The sequence below is a fragment of the Peromyscus eremicus genome, chromosome 1, assembly GCF_949786415.1.
Source record: "Peromyscus eremicus chromosome 1, PerEre_H2_v1, whole genome shotgun sequence".
NCBI classification, from domain to species: domain Eukaryota; kingdom Metazoa; phylum Chordata; class Mammalia; order Rodentia; family Cricetidae; genus Peromyscus; species Peromyscus eremicus.
In genome coordinates, this window is record NC_081416.1 from 146,431,104 (window position 1) to 146,457,380 (window position 26,277).

At 46.8% G+C, this 26,277-nt stretch overlaps 2 protein-coding genes across 2 annotated transcripts in view; one reads left to right on the forward strand and one right to left on the reverse strand.

Moving 5' to 3' along the window:
* Positions 1 to 25,874, reverse strand: part of LOC131919552 (STAM-binding protein-like) — a 231,578-nt gene extending 205,704 nt beyond the window's left edge. Inside the window, exon 1 of the mRNA XM_059273871.1 lies at positions 25,758 to 25,874. The gene's annotated coding sequence lies outside the window, so the exon portion shown is untranslated. The remainder of the gene's footprint in view (positions 1 to 25,757) is intronic.
* On the forward strand, positions 19,127 to 21,340 carry LOC131919626 (serum amyloid A-5 protein-like). Its single transcript, XM_059273967.1, has 3 exons — positions 19,127 to 19,217; positions 20,654 to 20,792; positions 21,200 to 21,340. The coding sequence occupies exons 1-3, from the start codon at positions 19,127 to 19,129 to the stop codon at positions 21,336 to 21,338; spliced, it is 369 nt and encodes a 122-aa protein (XP_059129950.1). The 3' UTR covers positions 21,339 to 21,340.
* Positions 25,875 to 26,277: the final 403 nt, after the last annotated feature.

The window sequence follows — 26,277 nt, forward strand, 5'->3', positions numbered from 1 at the left end:
AGGTTCTCATTGGCTTAGCTGATGCCCAGACACAGAAGAGGACAATCTACTTTGCTGAGTTCACCAATTCTAATGCTAATCCCACCCAGAAAGAATCCCACACACAAACTAGTGCTCAACCTGGACACATGGCTTCAGAATATAATCCATTTGGTGGACACCAGTTCCCTCACATTAAAACACCCTGGGGCTTAGTTCAATCAAGGTACATTCTAGAGACTTGGAAAGTCCTCGGACTGTTGGATGTTTGACTGGGTAGTTGGTTTGCTGGTGTACATGTGTACAGATGCTGCTGCAGTCATTTCTGTCCTCCTTCCTTCCTTCCTTCCTTCCTTCCTTCCTTCCGTTTTTCCTCCCTCCCTTTCTATCTTTACTTACTAATTTGTTTTTCTTCTACTTGTTTAAACTGCAAATGTCTGTTATTATTGATGGAAATGATAAACAAAAAAAAAGAGTTTTGAAGGGATGGGTGAGGAGACAGTGATGTGTACGTACTGTGGAACAAGCTCTGAAATTGCTGGAATAAAGACCAAATTGGAAAGGTAAGGAGATGGTGCATTAAGAACGGCCAGAAGACGCATATAGCCAAGGCACAATGTGCTAATTGCTGGAATTGTTTTTTCACCTGCAAATTCCAATGCAGAAGCTAAGCTCATGCTAGGAAACTTTTACAGCATTTGTCTTGGAAGCAGACACCCCTAGGACAGATTAGTGGGGAAAATGAATGACACACAGGACAGCTGTGTTTGATATAAGATGAATTATTTTTTAAGACGTCATGATGCCTAAGACATGGGTGAGGGTGCTGGTTTCAGAACTATGGTGAAATCTTTTCATGGAACCAGTCCACAGCAGCAGCCAGTGCTATTAGACCAACACAGAGAGCTTCGGATGGACCATGAACTGTGCTTGGACAGAACACTGGGAAAGCAGCCTGTAGAGCACCAAGGACTGTCAGTGATGCTGGCAGGGTTAGCATGGTAAGGGAGACTAGTGAGATCATGTTACCAGGGAGAGGATCCAGGGAGGCTGCTTCTGGTCACTGAATGAAGGCTGTGCACTGAAAGCCAATCCGAGAGAGGGAGCCTAGGAATTGAATATTCAGAACTCTGGACAGAGGCAGCAGCCTCCCCTCTTCACAAGTTGGGGGCTCCATGGAGTGGCCAAAACCCAGAAGCCAGGATGAAACCCTCCCCAAAGATCAAGTAGACTGTAAGGTGAATCATGGGGATGCCTTGCTGGTTTTCTCCAACAGGGCTCAGTCTACTCTTCAAAGCAGTTAGGAGAGAAGTGTGAAGTTGTCAAGATGTGAAGAAAAGAGAAATGTTGGTTAACGTGGACAGATATGGATGTAACATGTTTTTTGAAATAGCTCTAATAAAAAGTGCTTATAAGCAAGAATTTGTTTTCAGAGATGACACCACCATGGCTCAGTGGTGTATTGCTTGCTTCGCACATGTGAGGTCCTGAGTGATTTAAAACTATACAAAACAAACAAAACAAAAGACTGTACATAAGTACCTTCAGGCAACTCTGCCCTCAGAGATCCTTAAATACAGGACAGTGGGTTCAAGTTTCACCCTAAGGAATGGGATCCATGTGTCAGAGAGCCACAGTCAACCCATTCCTTCTGTCATGATCATTACCCACCCAAGGAAGTATGCTGTTGCCCAGGAAGAAGAAACAATCTATGTCAAAGTCCATTTCTCTGAAAGAGATGTGGAGCGTCTACAGAGAGCCTAAGAGAGTCTGTAGGAGTCATTCAAGGACAAACACCCAGAGCATAGCAGCCCTCAGCCAGTGCTATGATTACTCCAGCTCTCTATTTCAGAACTCCATCAGTGTACTTTCTGGAAATTGGTCCACCCCTAGCAAAGATGAAGGGTGGCTTATGGGAATTCTAGGATGGGTGGCTTAGTTTGGAAGAAGGCCATGGGTCACAGCAATCCAGCTCCAGGCAACAAAAACCTGAACATTGTCCCTATGGTAGCCTGCCATGCTTATCTCCAAGAGAAATCCCTATTACAAAACACCAGAGAACCTGTCCAGGAGCGGCCTTGACCCTGAGTTCCCATCATAGATCATTTGCAAAGTGGATTTGCAAAGAGCATGGTCCTGAGGTGACTGGTCACTTGGTTCCTTGGGTCCTAAACCTACAGTAACTTCAGCTATGTGCTGAATTGATACTGTGGAAGACATTCAGTGTCCTAGAAAAGGAGAGATAATGAATAAAGGAAAGGGTGGGATGCAACAGGCCCATTTATGTTCACTCACAGTCCCATTGTGAAACTACGGATTTGTGAAATCCTAGGAAACAACCTAGGAAATTGTGCCTCAACAGATCCATGCTTCTGTTCACCTGCCACCTCACAATTTCCTCCACTGGAGGGTTCACCTGCACTCGTACATTGACTAAAGAATGTTGTGGGTGTCCACCAGAGAAGACTACCAGACACAGGTCTAAGTAGAAAGTCTTTATTAAAGAAGGGAGTGTTGGTGCACACTTTTAATATCAGCACTTGGAAGGCAGACCAGGTGGATCTCAGTAAGGTTGTGGACAACCTAGTCTTCATAGTGAGTTCCAGAGCTATCTAGTGAGACCCTTTCTTGATAGTAAGAACCTGTCTCATGAAAAACCAAAAGCCAAGAAAATATCTTTAGTAGCTAGATGGTGACCACATTTGGTGTTTTGGAATCCCATTGAAGCTCCAAACCTTTCTCAGGGTCATCACAAATACCATGTTCTGGGTCAACACACTTCAGTTATTTAACAAGAATAGTAGTTAGCTAGAGGCAGAACTGCAGAAACCAAAAGGCAAGGTTAGTACATTTAGAGACTGTCCCAGAACTTTGATGAATTAGGTCTTTGTTTTCGATTTGGTAGGTGATGCTGTCAATGTGCTGAGTTTTTATGGCCTGAATGGTGCTTCCATCATGGAGATAGTTGTGCCAAGCTTGGTCTGGGAGCCTGTTACAAGACAGGAATGTGTTCTGAGAGATGCAGATTCTTAGTTACTTTCTGTTTCAATAACAAATATTTTAAACAAAGAAACTTCTTGAAGAAAAATTATTTTTAGTTATAATTCCAGAGGAATAAGAATCCATCATTCCTTCTGGCAGAGGTGTGGGTGAGCCAGTCCTAATGTTGTGTGCATGGGAAAGCTGTCCCCATTACTCATCTGTCATAGACTCACAGGGGTTGAGGAAACATGCCCCCACCTCACACCCATCAACACCTGAGGTTCGTGGAACAGATTGCCCTGAGATCATAAGAGCGGGAGAGCTGTCCCTGCCCCCTCATCAGCTGCAGCACTCAGGAGAGTGGCCCCTATACCTCACCTGGGCAACACAGTAGAGCTGGGCCTGAAGATGTAGGTGTGGGGGAACTGACCCTGAGGACTTGAAAGCTGGAGAACTGGCCTTGGTCATTGTTCATTGTTGCAAGGGGTGAACTAGCCAGAACAGTGCTGAAGAGCTCCCCCTGGTGGGGAAGACAAGGGAGAGCTGGCAGGCTGACCAACCCTGGAACTACCCAGGCCCAGAACCAGGGTTGACCAAGCCCAACATCAAGCCCAACAACCATCCCAACGGGGACAGGGGTTGACAATCTGGCAGATGCAGAGCTGCAGGATCTCCAGGAGACAGGGTAGAAACGAATATCCGGGAAGAATCCCAGTGGTGGCCCAGTGTCAATGATGTAGCAGAGACCAGGGACCTTGAACCAGACCAACAATTCTTTATGATGAACACCCGCATGTAAAAATGTATGGACTCATACATGCTTCATGACTCACTGTGTCACAATGCAGCTTCCATGACTAGATTTTCACTTTATTCCATTTCCCCCTTTTTTCTCTAAAATTTTATTTTATTTTGTTTTGGTGGGAGAGGGAGATGGGTGGGGTTTGGAGGCATGATGTGAAAGACGTGAAGAATAAAGAAAGTTTAAAAAAATTCCATCGTGGGGCTGGAGAGATGGCTCAGAGGTTAAGAGCACTGGCTGCTCTCTTCCAGAGGTCCTGAGTTCAATTCCCAGCAACCACATGGTGGATCATAACCCTCTATAATGAGATCTGGTGCCCTCTTCTGGCATGCAGGCATATAAGCAGGCAGAAAACTGCATACATAATAAATAAATAAATCTTTAAAAAAAATTCCATCGTTCTGGGAAGACATGGCAGCTAGTGGAAAGCATGGCAGCGGGAGGAGGCAGCTCAAACCCAAGCAGGAAACAGAGAGAACAAGAAGTGGAATGAGACCTTAAACACTCAACGCCCAGTCCCAGGGACATACTTCTCTGTCCTTCCTCTAGCCTTGCTCTATTGCTAATATGCAGAAAATGAGAGAGCCTTTGATAGGATTCAGTGTTTTGTGTCCAGGGGTGCCCCAATGTCTCGGCACCTTGTCACCCCCTGGGGAACACTGCTGTTGCCACCTTGTTTCACTGGGTTCTTTCCTGACAGAATCCTGACAGACAGAAGCCTCTGTGATGTGGATGTTTCCCCTACAAGTCCATATGTTAGAAATTTCATCCCCAACTTCAGCCGGCAGTGGGTTTTGGAGGTTTAGAGGTAAGTAGGGATCAGGAAAGGTCATAAAGATGGGACCCCATGATGGCTTTAATGTCTTTGTGAGAAGAGGAAGGGACCTGAGCTACCAGACCTGATCTGTCTCTCAGTGTGGTGTTCTCAGAGGGGATGAGATACAAGACCCTCACCAGGGATCAGATTCCATCCTTGGACTTCCCAGCCTGTAGCATCATGAGGTAAATACATTTCTACATTTTATAAAGTTTACAGAGGGTAATATTATATACAGCAACAGAAACACACTAAGATTTACTTATCTAAACTAGATTTATTTCATTGTTTATTTTTATGTGCCCATCTGAGATCATGCCATGATGTCACCCACATTTAGGGAGGACCTTTCCCTCTTCTTCTCTGGAAATTTCCTTAGAGACACATTTAAAACTGTGCCTCACTAATGCCTGAAACAGGTTCATTTTCTCCTTTGTTATTATTTTATTTTTAATTACATGGATGGGAATGCAGCCTCCCACTGAGGTCAGAGAGGAAGCCAGATCCTCTGGAGCTAGAATCACAGGTGGTTCTGAGCCTCCCAATGTGGTGCTGGGAACCAAACTCAGGTCTTCTGGAAGAACAACACACTACATTCTTAAGCACTGAGCCATCTCTCAAGGCCCCAGCATTTTTTATTGGTGGCCAGTGTATGTGTGGCACACACCACCACACAGCTGTGGAGATCCAAGGGTATCTAGTGGGGTCAGTTCTCCTTTTCCACCTGTACATGGCCTCTGGGGATCGAACTCGGGCTGTGAGACTTGTGTGCCAGGAATCTTCATTGGCTCATCCATCCAACCTGCTCCTCTTCTCCTTTTCTCTTCTTCTTTTTAAAGTAATATTTTTATGAAATCTTTGAGAATTTCACAGAATTTATTTGACCATATTCACCCCCCAGCTTCTCCCAGATCCACCTCCCACCTCTCTGTGCACCCATCTCCACGCTCTCTCTCTTTTTAAAGTCACCAAGTCCCATTTGTGTCCTCCAAATCTGGGATGTGTGTTCTTCTACCTACCATGGTTCACACCCTCAGAGAAAACTGACTGCCCCCTCCCCCTTGAAAGCTACCCCCACCTCTTGTGCCTTCCTGATCCCTTCCCTCTGTGAGAATTCTGAAGCACAAATTCAGAGATAACATCCACAAAAGAGATAAAGCATGTGATGTTTGCCTTTCTGAGACCAGGTTAGCTCCCTTGGGATGATTGTTTACAGCTCCATCCATTTACCTGAAATGTTTTTGTTTTTGAGGCATTGTCTCAACTATCAAAGGCTGATCTGCAACTCCCTCTGTATCCAAGGATGACTTTGAACTTCTGATCCTCCTGCCTGCACTTTGTAAGAGACACTAAACCCAATTTATGAAGTGCTGGGAATAGAACCCAGGGTTTCATTCATATTGGTAAGCATTCTCCAACTGATCTATACCCCTAGTACTTTAGAAATTACAATGCTACTATTATTTTAATGTGAGGGGTATGTATCCATATGTATCCATATCTGTGCATGTGCATGTGCATGCGTGTGTGTGTGTGTGTGTGTGTGTGTGTGTGTGTTTTATTGTGACACAGGGTCTCATTTATCCCAGGCTAGCCTCAACTCACTATATAGCCAGCACTGGTCTTGAACCTGGTCTGACAGGCCCTACTTCCCCCGTGCTAGGAATATAAATGCGCTCCATCACCAGGTTTACACAGTTCTAAGGATCCCCTAAGGGTTCATGAATGCTAAGCAAACACTCTGTCAACTGAGCTATATCCCTGGTCCCCAGTGCAGTGTCCAGGTTAGGATTCCTAAGGTTAAGATAAGGCTTTCTCAAAGTGATGTTCTTCTCTCTATGAAAAGGGGTCATAATGAAAAAGCCTTGAGTCAGACCCTGACATGATGGATAAAGCAGAGTGGCATACCTATACAGAAAAGCCTGGGGGGCTGGAGAGATGGCTCAGAGGTTAAGAGCACTGGCTGCTCTTCCAGAGGTCCTGAGTTCAATTTCCAGCAACCACATGGTGGCTCACAACCATCTGTAATGAGATCTGGTGCCCTCTTCTGGCCTGCAGTCATATATGCAGACATATATAATAAATAAATCTAGAAAGAAACGAACAAAAGGAAGGAAGGAAGGAAGGAAGGAAGGAAGGAAGGAAGGAAGGAAGGAAGGAAGGAAGGAAGAGAGAAAAAGAAAAAGAAAAAGAAAAAGAGAAGGAGGGAGAGAAAGAGGGAGGGAGGGAAGAAGCGAGAGAAATGTGTATTTGAGACAGAGGAGCAAAATGGCAGTGGCTGAGGCAGAATTCACCACGGCAATTTTCCCACAGTTGTGTCACTGTCCACAGAGGCAGAGAAATATCAGACTAATGCAGCGAGAGAAGAGAAATTTCTGGAACAGTAGGCACAGAGGGTAGAGGTCACGATATGGAAAGGTCTAAAAACAGTATCTCTGTAACTTCAGGGACTTGAATAGTCACGTGAGCCTGAATGGGGAATGGGGCCGTCATCAGAGCTATCTCTCTATGTAACTTCTGAGAACATCAGTCCTAAGCCTAAATTTTCTCTTCCGGACTGTGTTTAGTATTGACCCTTTATACCACACAGCTCCACCCACTAAAACACAATGACAGGAAACTTCATCTCTTATGAATTTATTACATGTGCACTGTATGCCCTCCACACCCACAGTGGACACAAAAGTGAAGAACCCCATGTCCTGACCCCAGAGCCCGCAGCACAGCCTCCTGAGGCAGTAAGGAGGATGCTCAGTATTCGTCAGGCAGTCCTGCAGGTCCGTAGTGACTGGGGTCCTTGCCACTGCGGCCCCATCTGTTCGCTTCCTGGTCAGCCATGGAATCCTCATGTCCACGGCCCATGAGACTCTGAATGCCCTCTCTTGCATCACTAGGAGAAGCAGACATGGAGGAGATCTATCACCAAGCTTCATCGCCACAGCTGACACCCCCAGTTCTCTCATTTGTGTGGAATGGCTTTAGGAGGAAACCAGGAAGGGCCAGGAAAGAGGGCCTGAAACAGTGACCCTGCCAAGCCCAGCAATGCTTAGGCCAGTCTGGCCACCCTACACTGAATGACCATCACCAGACAGGCAGGGATGAATCATTCCCTGTCTGCATTTGGAAACAGGCCTATCCAGCATGAGCTGAGTGCTGGCTCTGCCCACAGCCCAGGATCCACACTGAGCATGAATGGAGGAAGTAACTGCATGAGCAGGAGGGGGAGGGGCCATAGATTGGCATGACCTTCTCTGGGGCTCATCTGCCCCTGGTCTCCTAGCACAATCAATACCTTCTACCCAGGCCCAGTGTCCCAACAGTCTGTGTTTACCTGATGACTTCAGGAGCCTAGACTCTCCCACGACCCCTTTGGGCAGCATCATAGTTCCCTCTAGCATGGAAGTATTTGTCTGAATCTTTCCAGTTGGCCTCCTTCATGTCAGAGTAGGCTTGTCACATGTCCCCAGCCCCTGGGTAGGAAAGACAACATGAGAGGATGACAGGGATGGAAAAACTCATGGCTTGAGCCTGTGGTCAGAGCAGCCTGAGACATAATAGAGAAGAACATTTTCTAACCCTAGCTGGTCTCTCCAGGTTACTACTGAGAGTTCTTAGAAGGTGCTCCTGTGAGAGCTGGTGCCACAATCTCCCCTCCCCCATGGGAGAGATGGCCCCGCCTCTGGCAAGGGAGAGCTGGCCCAGATGGCATGGCTTAGGAGTGCTGGCTCTGACCCTTCCCTAAGGGGGTGGTCCCAGTGGCCCAGACTGACCAGCTCATCTACCATCCAGACCCACCTGCCAGGACTTGGGTTGGCCCACCCTAGTAGCTGCCCCATCTATGACCTGCTGGAGAGCACAAGGGCACTGGTCCTTCAGAACAATGACTGCAGGATCTCCATGACTCGGGGCAACAACAGGATGACCAGGAGGAGTTTCAGTGGGGGCCCAGGGTTGATGGTGTACCAGATCAGAAGCCTCGAACCAGACCAATGACTCATTACAATGAATAATTGGTAGGTGGGGCTGACTGGACAAAAGGGGTATACTTCGTGACACACTGCAGCTCCCAATACCACTAGGATGAAGGAGGACGTGTTGAAAGACGGAGGAGTGAGGTGGGCTTTTTGTTTTGCTTTGTTTTGAATTAATTTTGGGGGATCATACTGCAGGGGTGATGGTGGGTATGGAGGGACTGGGAGGTGAGAGGGATTGGGGGGCACGATGTGAAATTTCCAAAGAATTGATAAAGAAATGTTTTTAAAAACTAATGAATTAAAAATCCTTAAAAACAAGACGGTCCACCTGTAATGTGTTAGTGTGAGAAACACTGTGCACATGTGAGCTGCCTCTTTTTACACAATGGGAATGTGGAACAGAAAGACGGGAGCTATCATCACAGAACAGAACTTCTCAGCCTTGGCCCTATTGCTGTGTTGGCTCCCTCGTTTCCAGGGCTGATCTGAGCACTGAATATGTTTCCAGCATCCGTCCCTCCTCCCATCAGCACAACCCCCTAGTAGTCGTCTAACGTACCTTCAGAAATTGAAAATGTCCCGAGCCACTGTCACATTAACCTTAATCCACAATGAGTGTTCGAGAATGAATTTGAGTTTCTGAGGGACTTCCAAATGCAGAAGACACAGGAAAGGGGGAAAAAGGCTGAACATGGGGAGCACTTCTGTACTGATTTCTAAGCAATCCATCTCGACAGTGTGCATGCACATCACTGTAAACAGGCACTTCTAGTCCTTCTAAACAGACTGTGCAGTGGGGTGGATGCTTGAGGAGGCGCTAGAGCCACAGTCCTCAGTGGTGGCTGTAGGTTCAGTCACATAGGGATTTACTGAAAGCTGCCATGACAGCCACACCCAAGATCAGTTCCTGAGACTCTAAGAGGACACAGGCTTCAGTAGCATTGAAGCCTATGGGGGATTTCACACGCCCCTAACAAGTTCACATGGGAGACAGCAAGAAGGCACATCAACCAGGCTAGACTGGTCTCAGGCTCAGCCAAGTTCAAACACAGCTCTGCCACCTGCTGTGTTCAGACCATTACAGTCACTAGTACAAGATTTATATTTATATGGCAACCTACAAAAACCCAAAAAAGTACATACCAAGGCAGTGGGAAAAAGCTTTGAAATAGTTGGCTGAACCCCACAAGCCATACTTCATCCATCAGCCTTACCTCGGTAAGCCTCACCAGTAAATGAAAACCAACTGCTGACCCCCAGGGTCAGGGAGCAGAAAATGAGGCCAGTGAGAAGCTTCATCCTGCAGAAATCAAAAGAGAATCTAGGAGACACACGCAAATTTGTACCTTCCCCTTAAACATCTGTAATCCAGGAAGAGGCTAGTTGTCCATTCCCACTGCAACTCACTAGAATTCCAGTGGGACACCTAGGTGACCTTGCAACAGGATCTTCCTCAAAATCACAAGCCTTCAGTTATGATCCCATCAGCCCTGAACCAAGTCTGTCTGGGAGGACAGCAAGACATCACTGATGGAGGAAGAGAGACATCCAGAGCAGATTGTCTCCCCCTACAGGAACCCACAATTCACTGAGAGGCATTTCCCACATGTCCCTGCAGCACAGCACAAACTTCACACCATATATATTTAGAACACAAAGATTAATTTAAAAGGAAATCACACTCTGGGACAGAAGAGCAGAAGTGTTTGTGTAGGTCAGTCCATGGAGTCATCTCTCACCTGAGTCCTGGAGAGTAGGTGATAGTCTGTGGCTGTCAGGGAGAGGATGCTGGTATTTATGTTGAGATTCCCCATTGAGGCCAATGGCATGTGTGCCTGGCTGGGTTCCTGGAGAAAGTCCCACCATGTCATTTCCCATGAAAGACTACAAAGGAATCTCCCTGGACTCCAGGATACTCTTTATTCACAGGTCAGCTTAACCAGAGGACACAGGACAGTTTTGGTTTTTTTTTTTTTTTTTGATTGGCTGTTGGGTTAGGAAGGGTTCGCTGGGGTAAGGAGGTTCCTTAAGGTGTGCAGAGACAGGTGTCATTTATCCAGGATCTAGTTTTCCTTGCTGTTGGCCTATGTGGAACTTTGGTAGGTAAAGTCAGATGTCTTGAATTTCTGCTCCCTAACAATGCTCCCGTCTGTGATGGGGTGGGGACAGTTTTTCTAATGTTTGATCAGTCAGTCAATGCACATAGCCAGGTGGTAAAGGTGGTATATTTGAAGGCTGTCAGAATGATTGAAATGCAATAAAGTTGGTAGATTTCTTATGAGTATGCATTTATTCAGAAGTCATAATGGACATTGCTAATATATAGAAAATTATGATAGTTTGTGATTGAAATTATTACTTTATGTGTCCATGGGTCCCCCACTGTGTGGGAACATATGAGCCTGAGTTAGAGCAAACCTCACAGACATACCCACTTGCAGCGAGTAGCCTGCAGTCTGGAGAGTCAACCTGGCAGCAGAGTTCAGGAGCTGTAGGGCCTGAGAATTTTCCCCTCTTCAGCAAAGATCACAACATGTTAATTTCTCAAACACAATATCCAGAATTAAGACAGTAAACAGCAGAAAGAATTTTAAGCCACAGCTGGTAATCTGTGAATCAGGGAAAAAACCCAGGTGGCTGCAGAGTATGATCCAATTGGTGGACACCATTTCCCACCCACTGAAACCACCTGGATTTAGGGGGTCTTGAGCTTTTGGTTATTTGATGATTGGATAATGGCTTGTGGATGTACATTTGTTCAGAATGATGCTGCAGTCCTTTCTTTCTTTCCTTCCATCTTTCTTTCTTTCTTTTTTGTCTTTTTTCTTACAAATGTCTATTATTATTTGTGGAAATGATCATCAAATTACAAGAATTTTGAAGGGATGGATGAGGAGACAATGATGTATACGTACTGTGAAGCAGACTCTGATGTGGCTAAAGACCAGAATAGAGAGGTAAGGAGATGGTGCATTGTGAATGGTCAGAAGATGCACAATTGCTGGGTTTGTTTGTTTGTTTTTTTTTTTCATTGTCAACTTCCAATGCAGAAGCTAAGCTCATGCTAGGAAACTTGGAAGCAGGCACCCAGTAGGATGGATTAGTGGGGAAAACGAATGACACAAAGGCCAGATATGTTCGATATGAGAGGAATTGTTTTTGAAGATGTCAGGATCCCTATGAGTACATTTGAATGGGTGAGGGTGCTGATTCAGAACTGCAGGGAGAGGTTTTGATAGAACCAGTCTATAGCAGCAGCCAGTGCTGTTGGTCCAGCACAGAGAGCTTTGGATGGACCATAAATCATGCTCTGGCAGAACACCAGGAAAGCTGCATGTAGAGCAACAAGGACTGTCAGTGATGCTGGCATGGTTAGCATGGTAAGGTGGACTAGTGAGATCTTGTTAGCAGAGGGAAGATCCTAGGAGGCTGGTTCTGGTCACTGAATGAAGGCTGTGCACTGAAAGCCAATTTAGTGAGGGAGCCTGGGATTTGAATATTCAGAACTCTGGACAGAGGCAGCAGCCTCCCCTCTTTGCTAGTTGGGGCCTCTGTGGAGTGGCTGATACCCAGAAGCCAGGATGACACTCTCTCCTAAAGACCAAGTAGACTGCAAGGTGAATCATGGGGATGCTTTGCTGGTTTTACCAACAGGCTTCAATCTATTGAAAAAAAGAGGAAGAAGAGAGATGAGAGAGAGGGAGGAAGAGGGAGAGAGGGAGAGGAAGAGAGAGATAGAAAGGGAGGGAGGCAGAGAAGGAGACAGAAAGGGAGAAACAGAGGGAGAGAGAGAGGGAGAGAGAGGGGGGAGGGAATGGAGGGTCAAGAGTGAAAAAAACTAAAAAGTCTGACTAGTAGGGATAGATATGTCTATCATATATTTTTGAGACATTCTCATAAAAAGTGCTTATAAACAAGATTTTCTTTTTAGAGATAACATACAGCACGCAAAAGTGAATGTGGGGCTAGGAATGTGGCTCATTGGTATAGTACTTGCTCGCATGTGTGAAGTCCTGAGTAGTTTGAAACAATGCAATATAAACAAAACGAAAGCACACACATTAGGAATTGCAGACTAATTCTGAACTTGGAAAACCTTAAATACAGGACAGAGTGTTCGAGTTTCACCCGAAGGAATGGGATCCGTGTGTCAGAGAGTCACAGTCAACCCATTCCTTCCATCATGAGCAGGACCCCTTCTGGGAAGAATGCTGTTACACAGGAAGAAGAAACTATCTATGTCCAGATCCATTTCTCTGAAAGAGCCTGTAGAGAGTCTACAGAGAGCCTAAGAGTCTGTAGGAGTCATTCAAGGACCAGCACCCAGAACATAGCAGCCCTCAGCCAGCACTCTGCCTACTCCAGCTCTACCTCAGAACTCCCTAAGAAGACTTTCTGGAAATTGGCCCATCCATTAAAAAAATGAATGGCTTACAGGAATTCTAGGGTGGGTGGCTTAGTTTAGAAAAGGGCCATGGGTCACAGCAATCCAGCTTCAGGCAACAAATCCTGGACATTGTCCCTTTGGTACCCTGCCATGCTTCTCCCTATGTGAAAGCCCTGTTACAAAACACCACAGGATCTGTCCAGGAGAGGCCTTGAAACTGAGTTCCCATCATAGATCTTAAAATCCAGCACCTTGGGCTTGGAAACAGCATGGTCCGGAGGGGAAGAGTCACCTTGGGTTCCAGGACCTAGAGTGACTTCAGCTATGCCCCATAGTGAAACTGGGAGACCCTCAAAGTCCTGGTGTAGAGGGGATAGTGTCTAAGAAAAAGCGTAGGATGGAGTGGCCCCAGTGATGTTCAGTAGCATTTCTGCTGTTTTCACAGCCAACAAAGTGTGCATCAAGGGGTCCATGCCTCTGTACTCCTGGGCCTTCTGAATTTGCACCAGTGGCGTGTTCACCTACATACATGCACTGCTTAAAGACAGGGATGTGCTCTGAGAGATGTAGAATCTTAGTTACTATTCTATTGCCAAGACAAAAATACCATAACTTAGAAACGTACAAAAGAATGATTTTGTACTTATGGTTTCAAAGGAATAAGAATCCATCATGGCGGGGAGACATGGCAGGAAGTGACAGGAAGTTCAAAGGCAGGCAGGAAGCAGAGAGTAAACAGCAAATAAGATATAAAAACTCAAAACCCAGCCCCAGTGACATACTTTCTATAGTAAGGCTCCAACTCTCAAAGACCCACAATTGTCCTAACAGCTCTACCATCTTGGTTACTTATGGAGGGCATAGCTCCTCAATATCACAATATGGCAGAAGGCACCCAGGTCATTGTGTGCACATGCACCTGCACACAGCTAGACAATACAGGCTAACTCACCCATGTTGTCTCCAGGTACGACAAAGAAATATTGAGCATCAGGTACATGAGGCTGTTGCTGCACAACAGGGAAGACTCTTGTACACTAACGTGGTTAACCAAAAGAAGTGCGTTGGAGTAAGTACAAACCAGGATTGGAGATATTCTTTACCATAATCAAAGCCTGTATAGAATTCTGTGTGCTGCGGTTTCATGTGAATGGCAACACAGTAGTTTTCCATACAGCAGTGCCATCCACATGTGAGCAGTACCTTGGTATATGGCGATCCCAAGGCTATGGTGTCAGCAACAGGAGTTCTTCTGCTCCATTATACTTTCATGGGTGTCAGTGACTAAGGTGTTGGGTTTAATCCCATGGCTGTTTAATCATAGGACAAGCATTCACTGGGTCTTTTATTTAACAGTCACTGAAGCAGATGTTGGACAGATAGTGGAGGACAAGTCCAGCCTATGATTTCACGAATGTGAGACTTATAATGAGGTGATGGTGATGCATGCTTAAGACAACTCTCCTAGGTATTTAATAACAAAATGGGTAATAAATAGAAAAATATATGAAGGAGTGTATATATAAAAGTTCAGTTAAGGAACTATTAAAGCAGAGGATACATACAGCCTAAGATTGCTATCTCCCATGAAGAAAAAACAAGAAATAAAATAATTCAGAACAGGGGCTTAGCAGTCAAGTCCACTGTCCATTTCCTTCCCCCTTCTTGGCAGCAAGCAGCCCATTACAGCCATGAGGGACAGAGGGAAGGGTGTCCCTCTTGAGCCTCTTCTCATAAGTCACACGTGTGCTGGTCTAAAGGACATGGTGAAGGGAATAGACTCCTAGCTCTGTGGAGATGTGTCCCTTCCAAAGCTGGCACCCACAGTGAAGGGTAAATCCTTTTGACCTGGTGAGTGAGAAGTACCCAGGAGCATCAGAAGAAACCAGCAGGCCCTGTGTGTACAACTCTGCACTTCTCTCTTCTCCACAGTCTTCCTTCATTCTGCGGCCTGCTGAGCTTTACGTGATGGAAAGAATCAGGGCAAAGGACACCACAGAGAGAGGGAAGATTCAGGCTCCACCCTACTGTCTGCAACAGTGACTGGAATCTGGAGTCTACCTGCAGTGTGGGCCAGCAGATAACTGCATCCTATACACAAATTGCTGGTACTCTCCTCTGAGAACATTTGTGAAAGGGATAGTGTGTTACAGAGTGCTCAAACCAAATTGTTCCATGAAACCATAAAAGTTGGTTCAAATAAAAACTCATTTCTAGACATAGTTTTTTTGTTGTTGTTGTTCTTTCAAGACAGGGTTTCTCTGTGTAGCCTTGGCTGTCCTGGAACTTGCACTGTAGAATACCACCAGTGCCAGGCTACAGATACAATTTATCAAATCATTTTTGAAGCTTTGTTAAAAGTCAAAGGATCAAGAATAACTCCATCCTATGCACCCAAACTAAACCTTCTGTACCTGGATCCAGGCACCCACCTAGGCTGGAGAAATGGCTCAGCAGTTAAGGGCAGTGGCTGCTGTTCCAGAGGATTTGGGTTCAGTTAGCAGCACTCAGATGGTGGTTCACAACCATCTCTCCCTCTAGTTCCAGGGCATCTGACACCCTCTTCTGGCCCAGAAGCACTAGGCATTCATGTGGCACACAGACATAGATGAATGAGGCAATTTTTTACTTTTGGAATTTATCATGCATAGTTGTTGTATCACTGGGAGAAGATGGAATTAGCCCCTCCCTCTCTGTGTTAAGGTGGATTGCACACAAAACATTCATCAGTGAGTTCATTGGTCAATAAATAGGTAGTTACTATTTTAGTCATTTTATTTATTTTTAATATTTTTTATTTATTTATTTTACATACCAACCACAGCTTCCCCTCCCTCCTCTCCTCCCGTTCCAAACCCCAGCCTCTCATCTACCCCGCTCCCCATCCACCCCTCCTCTATCTCCATTCAGAAAGGGCAGGCCTCCCTTGGGCATGAATAAACATGGCACATCAAGTTGAGGAAGGACTGGGCTCCTCTCAGAGCATCAAGGCTGGATGAAGTAATCCCAGCATGGGGAACAGTTTCCCAAAAGACAGCTAAGCACCAGGGGCAGGTCATGATCTCACTGCTAGGAGCCTCCTCACAAACAGACCAAGCTACACAACTGTCACACACATGCAGAGGACCTAGGTCAGTCCCATGCTGGCTCCCTAACTGTTGGTCCAGAGTCCATGAGCTCCCACAAGCTCTGGTCAGCTGTCTCTGTGGGTTCCCCCCTCATGACCTTGACACCCCTGGCTCATACATTTCCTCTTCCCTTTCTTCAGCAGGACTCCAGGAGCTCAGCCCAGTACTTGGCTGTGGATCTCTTCATCTGCTTCCATCAATTACTGGATAAAAGCTCTCTCATGACAATTAGGGTAGTTAGTCATTTTATTATATAAAAATCATTGGTGGATTGTTGAATGTATTTTCAAGTGATTATGATATTTGTAAAAATTGATTCTGATAATATTTGTAAAAATTTACTAGAGATTATTTTTAAAGATTTGTTTTTATTATTTAATATGTACGTATGTATGTCTGTGTGAGTTTATGTACATCATACACATGCAGGAGCCTGCTGAGACAGGAGTGTTGATACCCTGAAACTGAGTTATGGGCAGTTGTGAGATGCCTAACGTGGATGCTGGGAACCAAACTCAGGTCCTCTGAAAGGGCAGCAAATGCTCTTAACTGTTGGGCCATCATTGCAGCCTGAGATTATTATTATTTTATCTTGTGAAAGAGTGAAAATGATTGGTATTCAAAAAGTTGCTATGGCTGATCATAAAACCATTTCTTCCCAACAATCACCAGGGATAATTTAAATCCAGACACTGAGGGTGGCCTGCTTTGTGCCGTGTGCTTATTTATTGCTCTCTGCAACATAAACACCACGAGGCCGGACCTTTCAGAACAGGGACGCTGTTAGCCCAGTGTACCAGTTCTGCAAGTCCCACCAGGACACACATGGTGATGAGTGGCTGCTGACCACCCTCCAGGTGGTGTGACAAACACCACATACATGCAAGGATAGTACAGACCCAACTTCTGCTGTCACTCTGAAGTTACAATGTGGGAGTCCTTGGAATCATTATGTAAACAAAACATCATCTGTCATAAGGCTACAGTTGGGTTTGACTTTTTGTTTTGTTACTACTTTCTGAATCTTTAACCTCAAACAAAGAAGGTAGACTAGTCAGATTCCTAATTTGCTGGCCAGGCCACAGGGGCCGTAACTGACCTCTTTTATTTGCTAATGGCATGTGTGCACATAAGACATCTGTAAAGTCAGGTAGAATCTTGATGCCCCTCTCTTCGCCTCCCACATGCTACGTACCCTGGGGAGTTTGAAAGTCTGTTTTTCATTCATACCAAGGAAGAAGAGCGGGATGACAGGAGAGTGAACATCAGAAAGAAGAGACTAAATGAGCTTGTCTGCTGGGATGAACCAAACCCAGCAAAAGGAGGAGGAACAAGAAACTAGTTTCAGGCAGAGAATCAGTCCGTCTCCTCCATCCATCTTCAGTTTGTAATGATGTCACCTTGTCTAGGCTGCCTGTGGTGTCCAGAACCCTCTCCCTAGAATATTTCTGCTTAAGAAGAGCAAGAGAGCTTATTTTCTGGATGGCAGCAGGCTGTGTTCCTACATGTACAGACTGGTATAATGCCAGCCCTCATCTCCTACCCCTGCTGACCCTGAGATTACAAACTCACACTGATGAGAGGGCTAAGAGGGATCCTCTGGGAAATACAGCCCTGAGAGCTGGGCTCATCTTTCAGTGCCTGACCTAGCTTTCCCTCACCCCACCACCACCACCTCTGCTGGCTGCTCTTCTCTGTGAGAAATGGTACTCCCTTCCTCCCTTCTATGGGTTTCTTAGTTCCTTACTCCCCAAAGCCTTAGCCCTGACCTTATGCTCCTTCCTAGGACTGAGTTAAAGAAGGAGTAGGGCCCCTCTAATACCTTGTCCCTGTGAGACAGTTTAGTTAATCTTTTTGTCACATCACAAAGAACGTAGAAATAGAAGTGCCTCCCTAAGAGCTGAGAGTGGAGTATGCTAGTGAAAATGCTACAGGTGCCTTGGAAACACACAATGTCTGGTGGGACTGGCTGGTCAGTTTTGCAATTTTAGTTTAGACATGAAAAAGAGACTTATGGCCAGCTGGGCGGTGGTGGCACAGGCCTTTAATCCCAGCACTCAGGAAGCTGAGGCAGGTGAATCTGTGACTTCTAGGCCAGCTTGGATTACAGAGTAAGTTCCAAGAGAGCCAGGGCTACACAGTGAACCCCTGTCTCAAAAACTAGAGAGGGGGAGAGAGAGACTGACTGACTGACTGACTGACTGACTGACTGACTGACTGAAGGTAAAGTGTCAGTTCCAGGTTAAAAAAATAAAAACCAACCTGAGGCAATGCCTGGGAAAGCAAGTGTTGGCTACAGGAATTATTCTCCTATCCTTAGGAGCCCTGATCCTCTACTGAGATGGCCACTCCTTGACTCTCAGCATCCTCAGTTCTATCAGTATTAAAAAGTATGTACTCTGACCTAGAAGACTGAAAAGACAAAGGTGTATAGTGTGTTCACATTGCACAATTACAGGAAATGACCTGTGGATGGAGCAAGATTTCTGTTGCAGCCTTTTAGAAGAAATGACCTGCTGGGAGTTTCCCCAAGCACCATGCCAGTCTCTCTCTGCCCCTGACCCCAGCAGGGAGGCTCAGCATAAATACCAGCCTCCTCTCACTGACAGCCACAACCACCCATCTCTGCCCACCAGACATCAGGTGAGGGACAAACCTATGCACAGATACTTAGTGTGTGCTGTGTTTCAGCAAGTGTGCTTTCCTCTCAAGGGAATTCCTCACTTCCGTTCACCTGGTGTGGGATTTGTGCCGGCTGAGGGGGCACAAGGCTTCCTGCTGAATCAGAGGCTCCTGGAGGGAGTGGTGATCTCTGCTCCTGCAGCTCCATCAGAACTGCCTGCTGCCTTCATAAACAGTTCAGCAGGCAGGATGGGGTCAGAACTGAGACCTTGTGGCTCTGAGCGCGGTCCTGCTGTGAGGTCTCCAGGGGCCACTGCTAGGACACTACTGAACATCAGTAAGACAGAACAACCAGGGCGTCTGTGGATGAGACACCCGAGAGGGAGGCGCCAGACTGTGGGCGTCTCCTTCAGCCTGTCCTTTCATTTCAGCAGGATGAAGCTTCTCACTGGACTCATTTTCTGCTCCTTGGTCCTGGAAGTCAGCAGTCAAAGCTGGGTTTCATTCCTTAGCGAGGCTTACCATGGTAGGGTTTGGGGGCAGAGAGGCACAGCCTCTAGGGGTCTCCTGAGTGTTGGGAGAATTCCTGCAGATTCCGGAGTGTTAGCACCTAGCTTTGATCTGCCTTTTGTGATTGCTAGCTCCTGTCTCTGGTACCCTCTGTTTGAAGTCTTATCTGAGAGTTTCCTAAGAGGTTTAAAGCCTATGCAAACTTGGTTTAGGACCCAAAACACTGTGGTATTCCTTTACTGAGAATTTGCATTTGGCATTGTCCCTTTAGGGGGCTTAGATAAGAGATTTTGGTAAATGGAATTGACCTACTAAGGTGTAAATTGTATAACAATAAAAGGGCCCTTTGCTAAGCTACAGTGGTTCAGTCCAGAGAGATGAATCCACCTTGCAGTTGGAAAAGGCAAAGATTCATCTTTGAGGTGCCTCTGTGTCTTCATTCCATGGACCCTCATTAACACCACCTGTTATACAACACCTGAGCATTCAGAAGAGCTGGACTCACTGTCCTGCTTGTCAGGATGGACCAGGGACTCTGGCAAGACTTCCTGAAATGCACTGCCTACAGCAGGGGGCAGAGCAGAGATCACAACCTAGCTGTGCTTGAGGACAATCCTGTCTGTCAGTCTGCCGGACACTTTCTACATTCATTTGTGACCAATATAAGGTACCAATGGCATCACCTAGAGAGTTGTAATACCACCCAGGTCTGGACCAGTCATCCCCCTGCACCTAGAGACTCAAGATTGGCCTTGGGTGTGGCCTGGCGTGGTGACTCTCAGTGTCTCCTCAGAGGATCAGAACCTGCAGCCACAGCTGAGATCATTGCTTCAAAGCTCCCTCAAGACAGCACAGAACCTGTGCAGTCTAGTCCAAGGGCAGAGATGACAATGTCACTGTGGTGCACATGCTCTCTGTCAGGACAGAATTCTTAGGGATCAGAGTCGATGCTCCCTGTGTGCAGCCCCCCTCCGCCTTCTGTATACTAAGTCACCTCAGGATGGGACTTCCTAGCTGAGGGTAGCTGCCTCCAGAAACACTGGCCCTAGCTTGGAGGTGGTGTGCTTGCAGGGCATTTTCAATGGCTGTAGAGACACTAGGTTGCACTACTAAGGAAATGTGCTTTGAGGTCTAATGGCAGAAGCTGACGACTCTGTAGCAAACACTTCCACGATACTGAAGCTGACACAACCTGCTATGTAATGACACTGTGCTGCCTCATTGGCTGCTTCCCACCCAGGTGAGGGGCAGCTCACAGCAGCACTGTGGAAGAAAGAATGGCCCTCCTGAGTTACTAGGAGAGGACAGTGAGGATCAGGAGATGATCTTCCATTCACGCTCTCAGCTGCTCTGACCACAGGCTCAAGCCATGAGTTCTTTTCATCCCTTTCATCCTCTCTAAGGCATGGGCAGAGCTTTAAGGTTCATGTTCCTGCTGTCTTTCCCATTTAGGGGCTGGGGATATGTGGCGAGCCTACTCTGACATGAAGGAAGCCAACTGGAAAAACTCAGACAAATATTTCCATGCTAGAGGGAACTATGATGCAGCCCAAAGGGGTCCTGGAGGAGTCTGGGCTGCTGAAGTCATCAGGTAAACATAGATTGATTGGAAGACTGGACCTGGGTAGCAGGGCTTGACACTTCTGGGGGAAGTAGTAGAAGATTAGCTCTGGAGAGGGTCATGCTAATCTCAGATCCCTCCTACTCTTGCTTATCCAGGTACTGGCTCCATCTATGTCCAGTGTAGACCCTGGGTTTGGGCAGTCAGCACACAGCCATGTTATGTGAGCCTGCTCCCAAATGTAGACAGGGAATGACTCTCATCATCACCAGTGTTTCTGGTGTTCAACTAGTGTGGGGTGACCAGTCTGGGCTGACCTCCTGCCTGGCCCTTCCTGGGTTCCTCCTAAATCCATACCATGCAAAGGGGGAAAACTCAGACAGTGGATGTGGCCATGCATCTCGGTGATGGATCTCTTCCATCTCTGCTTCTCCTAGTGATGCGAGAGAAGGCTTTCAGAGTTTCATAGGCCGTGGACACGAGGACTCTATGGCTGACCAGGAAGCAAACAGATGGGGCCGCAGTGGCAATGACCCCAATCACTACAGACCTAAAGGACTGCCTGACAAATACTGAGCATCCTCTTTATTGCCCCAGGAGGCTGTGATGTGGGCCTTGAGGACAGGGACTGGGGTTCTTCTTTCTCATGAACACTGGAGTTGCTTGGGAACACACAATAGTTATCTCACATGAATATGGACCAAGAGTTTCAAAACTGTGCTATTCTTGGAGTAGTAACTACTGCTTGAAAAGAGGGTAAAAAACACTAACATGGAAGTGGAGCTGAGCCTGAGTATCTGTCATTGAAGGACATTTCTGGGTTCACACAGGGCAGACACCACTCTCACAGAATCTGGCATGATCCCTTCTCTGGGCTCCCGTGCTATGGGTATGTTGTTATTTTCAGGCCTTTCCATGTCCAGGCCCTTACTCCCTGTCAACCACGCCCAGTCACCTGTTCTCATACCACAGCCTTGTGCTCCCTGTCTCTGGGGACCAGGTGCACAACCATAGGAGGACTTGCCCCGCAGCTATCACCTGATCTTGCTCACTCCTCAGCAGCACCGAGACAAATCCAGTATTGCACAACTTCTCCATCCTAAGAAATATTCCCAAGTAGTTTCCTCTCGTCTTAGGTCACTATTTCTGTGAGAAAATACTATGGCCAAAGCAACTTAGAGAAGGAACAGTTTGTTTGGCTTACACTTCCACATCACTGAAGCAAGTCAGGGCAGGAACTCAAACAGAGCCGGAACCTTGTGTCAGGAGCTGATGCAGAGGTCATGGAGAGGTGCTGCTTACTGGTTTGCACCTCGTGGCTTGTTCAGCTGGCTTCCTCATAGAACTCAGGACCACCATCCCAGGGATGGCACCACCCACAATGGCTGGGCCCTCCACCATCAATCACTAAGAAAATGCTTATAGCCAGATCTTATAGACACATTTTTAATTGAGGCTCCCTCTTTTCCAATGACCCTCTTGTGTCCAACTGACACAAAACCAGCCAGCAGACCTCTGCTTGACTTACACTGAGTCCAGAGAAATATCACAGGGAAAACTGTGTCTGGAGATACAGACACAGCATCAACACCAAGATGCAGCCTGTTTGTGTGGCCTTTGACATCCCTGTTCTGGGGAAAAAGCCACTGTCCTTCTAAGCCTATTCTGGCTGTACAACCTACACACTCCTCAGGAGTCTGGGCACTTTCCTCCTTAGATAGGAATTCTGAATGCTTTTCTCGTATTGCACCTCTAAGAAATCGATGACCTGGCCTTTCCAAACTAGTGAACAGACTTCTCTGTCCACATGTTCTACTTGTCACATGCTAAGAAGTGGTGGTTGTTGACACAGGGTCTCACACTGTTACTCAAGCTAGTCTTGAACACAAGAGATCCTCATGCCTCAGGCTCCAAGTTCTGGGATTACAAGCATGTGCCACCACACCAGACTGTTTAAAAATGTTTTATACGAGTATGGTGTGTGGGAGAGTACTGTGCTGGCTGGTTTGATGTCAATCTGACACAAGCTAGAGTCATCACAGAGGAGGAAATCTCAATGGAGAAAATGTCTCCAAAAGATCCTGCTGGAGGTTGTGTAACTTGGTCTTCATGTGAAACTCCTAACAGTGAGAGCAGGGTCTGTCTCTGACTGTGTTGCCTGCTTTGGAATCCAGCCATAATAGAAGAGGAGGTGCCTAATCTCGCTGCAACTTGATATATCATGGCTTACTGATATCTAGGGATGCCTGCCTGTATCTGATGAGAAACAGTGGGGGAGTGGATGCAGGGGGGGGGGGGACTGGGAAGAGGGGAGAGAGGGGAAACTTTGATTTGAGTGTAAAAACAAATTTATATATACACAGACCAAAAAAACCCACACAAATTAAAAATATCTAGCTGTAGGGTATTTTCTTAATTAGTGGTTTATAGGAGAGGGCCCAGCCCATGCAGATGATGCCATCCATCAGCTGGTGGTGCTGGGTTCTATAAGGAAGTAGGCTGAGCAAGCCATGATGAGCAAGCCCGTAAGAAGCACCCCTCCATGGCCTCTGCATCATCTCCTGCATCCAGGTCCCCGTCTTGTTTGAGTTCCTGTCCTGACTTCCTTCAATGATGGATTATGATTATAAGTGTAAGTCAAATAAACCCTTTCCTCCCCAACTTGCTTTTGGTCATGATGTTTCATCACAGCAATAGTGACCCTATGACATGTGTATGTTCATGCTTGCAAGTGTGTGGAGGTACAGAAGACTTTTGGTTGATGCTGGCTGTTGTCCTACTTTGTTTCTCTGTTGCTGTGATAAATACTTTAACCAGTTGTGGGGGAAAGGGTTTACCAGGCTCACAGGTTACAGTCTGTGACCAAAGGAAACCGAGGCGAGAACCTAGAGGCCGTCACTGAAACAGAGACCACAGTGGAGCACTGTTTCCTGACTCTAGTTTGTGTACAGTTGACAACTAACCAGCATGGGTATCTTCCTCAGTCGCTCGCACTTCTGTTTACTGAGGCAGTTCTCTCTGAAGCTGCAGCTTGCCTGCTCCTGCTGGCTCTCTGTCCTTGCTCCCTGGGCACTGGGGTTAGAGGCAGCTACCACACCTGCCCAGCTTTTATGTGGGCCCTGGGAATGCAAACTCTAGTCCTCATGCTTCTCAGACAAGTGCTACCCACTGAACCACCCTCTCCCGCACGGTGCAGACTTTAATGTCTCTCATATTTATAAAGCCTTGGAAGGCTTGCTTTATTCAGCCTCACAGCTCATCCTTTCTCTGATCTTTTGTTCTCTTTTCATGCATTTCATGAAAATCTAGAACCCGACTTGGGGCCTCACTCTGCTGTAGGAATCTGACCATGGACCTGCCCACTCAGTACTACACTCTCCTGGAGTCAAGTCCATGGCCACACTACCCTCAAGGCCAGTGCTTTGAGCATGGTCACAGAGCCACCCTGCCACCACTGTCTCCCCAATCTCATTTATTCTGCCCCCAACTCCTTTTGTCCTAACTCCGAGACAGAGCTTATCCCCTCTCCCTCTCCCTCACCTCTGTTTGAACCTCCTCACAGGAACTGGAGATGTTCTGCTGGGAACTACTCTGCTCTATGTTCACATTTCCTTTATTCTTTCATTTTTGGTTTTTCTCTAACAGGGTCTCACTATGCAGTCCTGACTGTCCTGGAACTCACTATGTAAACCAGGCTGTCCTCAAATTTACAGAGATCTGCCGCTTCTGCCTCTCAAGTGCTGAGACTAAAGGCTTGTGCCACTATGCCCAGCTCATTTATTCTTTTCAGTTGTCTTCCCTCTGAAAATAGAACTTCACCAATCTCCTCCCCTGAAGAGTACTCAATTCCACTTTGAGCCCCCGTGCCCTCCTGTGATTTGTCTTCTCTGCCAGAAGAGGGCGCAGCCAAGGCAAATCCGAAATAAGATCCCTGCTTCTGTACACTTGGCTTCTTTCCAGCTGGTGTTTCTGGGACCCCCGGTACCCCTCACCCCAGAGAGTTTTAGGACTAACAAAATCCAAGTCTGCTTCCCACAGGTTCAGTGGCAGCCCAGCTAGATTGCCAAGGGATTCAGAAGTACGTGTCTTACCTTTCTTTCCATGGCTGGCTCTCCCTGCCCCTCCCTGGCAGTGCCCTGTTGGGGGCAACTTCCCAGGAAGGCTGTTAGAACCCCAGCTGACTGCCTGGTCAGTGAGAAAAAAAGCAGCTACTCTCCTGGATTCCTCCTTTCCAAATAAATCTCTTTTTCAAAATCTTCATTCACTGATGCACAGAAGAACCTTGCTGGGACATCCCATAGTGGATTGAGCAAGGGGGAGCTGAACAGAAGATCTTTGCTGAGACGTCCCTCAGTGGACAGAGCAAGAGAGAGCTGAAAAGTAACACTTTTCTCCTGAGCCTGAGGGGATTGCTACATTTCTGCAATTTCTTAGGCCAGAGAAGCAGAGCTCTGCTGGGAAGCCCCCTTAAGTGGGTGTGGAGCAAAGCTCAGCTGTAGCAAGCAGCTCTCCAGGAGAGGAGCAGGATTGCTATATCCTGCGAGGAGACCATCCCCATCACACCAGGTACAGTCTGACTTTCCTGAACAGTCAGGATACCCTTCTCTACTGAAGCAGTTCCAGGCCTGACTTTCCCAAGAAGTCAGAAAAACTTCCCTCCAGGGATGAACTGTGTCTTAGCAGTTCCAGCTGTCACAGCTGTGCTAAACAGGACACCTTCAGGGCAGAGCTGCTGTTCTGAGCAACTCGAGGTGTCCGGGAACCTCGCCCTCCAGGGCTGAACTGTCTCCTTGCAGTTCAGCCATCAGAGCTATCCTAAGCATCTCAAGGTGTTGCCTGACTCCCAGGTAGTCAGGACACCTTTCCCAGAGTTGCAAAACTCACGTTTTGGAGCCAAAATCCGGGACCAAACCCAGACTTGTTGCAACCAATTTACTTAATTGTTGGTGCTGAAACCCAGGACCAAACCCACAGAGCTGCAAACAATTTACTTACACACAGTGCTTTTCCTGCTACCTGCAGATCAAGATGCAGGACTCTCAGCTCCTTCTCCAGCACCATGTCTGCCTGTGCACTGCCATGCTCTCCACCATGACGATAATGGACTGAACCTCTGAAACTATAAGTTAGCACCAATTAAATGTTTTCCTTTGTAATAGTTGTCAAGTTATTGGTGTCTGTTCACAGCAGTAGAAACTCTAATTAAAACAGTGCTGTCATCCCTCTTCTCGGCTCCCAGGCCTTATACCCTTTAGCTACCACCTCATTTTGTCTTTGGGAAGAGGAGCCCCTGGAGTCCTGGCAATGGATACACTGGGCTCTCCACCCCTTATTCCTGACTCAAAGTACAACCCTTGCACTGTGAGGTCTAAGAGACCTTTTTCCTATGGTTCAAACTCAGTCTCTAAAACCATAGAACTGAAACACTATTCCATGAGTACCCTCTGGCCTTGCAGGAGAAGGGAGGCTGACTCTGCTTGGAGCTGTTTCCACTGCACACCTCACAGGCGGCTTC

Coding starts and splice junctions, on each gene's coding strand:
- LOC131919626 (XM_059273967.1), top strand. CDS start 19,127: ATGAAGCTTCTCACTGGACTCATTTTCTGCTCCTTGGTCCTGGAAGTC. Junction 19,218..20,653: donor CCTTAGCGAGGCTTACCATG/GTAGGGTTTGGG, acceptor TTTCCCATTTAG/GGGCTGGGGATATGTGGCGA. Junction 20,793..21,199: donor TGGGCTGCTGAAGTCATCAG/GTAAACATAGAT, acceptor TGCTTCTCCTAG/TGATGCGAGAGAAGGCTTTC.